The sequence below is a fragment of the Mus caroli genome, unplaced genomic scaffold (assembly GCF_900094665.2).
Source record: "Mus caroli unplaced genomic scaffold, CAROLI_EIJ_v1.1 scaffold_12311_1, whole genome shotgun sequence".
Classification (NCBI taxonomy): domain Eukaryota; kingdom Metazoa; phylum Chordata; class Mammalia; order Rodentia; family Muridae; genus Mus; species Mus caroli.
The window spans coordinates 20,737-21,782 of record NW_018391428.1 but is presented as its reverse complement, the minus strand read 5'-3'; the positions used below and the strand labels follow the sequence as shown (position 1 = coordinate 21,782).

The following is a 1,046-nucleotide window of genomic DNA, read 5'->3' as shown; positions in this document are numbered from 1 at the left end:
AAATAAAGTATGTTAAAAGAAGACAGAAATTAAATGGAATATATGACTCTGAACTGGACCTCTGTAATAAAGGACAATATTGCAACAACTAGAGAAGCTTCAGTGGCACCAGGAGACTAGATGTCATTGTGCCATCAGTGCTCATTTCCTGCTCTTGATTGTTGGGTTTTGGCTGTACAAGAGAAACTTATGGGAAGTGTACACTACTACTTGCACTACTGAGCACTAGGAAGCATTTGTAGATAATGGAAAACTCTGCAATTGAGTCTCAAGTGCACAGGAAGCCTAGGGGAGGGGAAAGAGCAGCTTACTTATCAGATTTGGTTGTTTCAAAACAAGACTGGTGAAGTATAAATTTACTTTTCAAATATGAAAGCACAGATGACATGCTGGGTCCTGGGCTACTGAAGGGATCATAAGGTGTGCTTCTCTAACAGCCACAAATGTACCTGAAGTGAGGAAAGGGTGATAAGATCCTTTATGCAATTGCAACTAAAGTTTCTAAAGTTTACAGTTGGTATAATTCATTGTGGAGTTTCTACTCTGAACCATGAACACTGTGCTTTCTCTGGCAGCATGTAGGTTAAAAAATTGAATGACACAGATTAGCATGGCCCTTGCCAAGGATGACATGCAAATTTATGAAATATTCCATATTTAAAAGTAATTGTCTAGGAAGTAAAGGTCAACACAATACTGAGTAATGATGGAGGAAAACAGTTATTTCAATATTGCTTCTTTATTGATGGCCAAATCTGTTTACAAGGAGAAGAATCAGGTCACTTTAGAATTTGCTGCTTAGAAGTAGGACAGCTCATCTTTCCTGGTTTTGTTAGTCTGGTAACCACTAAGTTCCAAAACATTTTCTCCAGAAATCCTTCTGAAGACTTTTATGTGGAGGAAACAACCACCACCAACATCCATCTGAAAGACATAAAAGAAGAAAAGAAGAAAGAGAGAAAGAAAGAAAGAAAGAAAGAAAGAAAGAAAGAAAGAAAGAAAGAAAGAAAGAAAGAAAGAAAGAAAGGAAGGAAGGAAGGAAGGAA

At 37.3% G+C, this 1,046-nt stretch overlaps 1 protein-coding gene and 1 non-coding gene across 2 annotated transcripts in view; one reads left to right on the top strand and one right to left on the bottom strand.

The window, feature by feature from the left end:
- The first annotated feature begins 559 nt into the window (after positions 1-559).
- On the top strand, positions 560-661 carry LOC115030362. The gene has a single exon (XR_003835939.1). It is a non-coding gene; the product is annotated as a U6 spliceosomal RNA (small nuclear RNA).
- A 65-nt stretch (positions 662-726) lies between these two features.
- Positions 727-1,046, bottom strand: part of LOC110289182 (cystatin-A-like) — a 10,272-nt gene continuing 9,952 nt past the window's right edge. Inside the window, exon 4 of the mRNA XM_021155344.1 lies at positions 727-924. Coding sequence (XP_021011003.1) covers positions 799-924 — 126 coding nt within the window. The 3' untranslated portion in view covers positions 727-798. The remainder of the gene's footprint in view (positions 925-1,046) is intronic.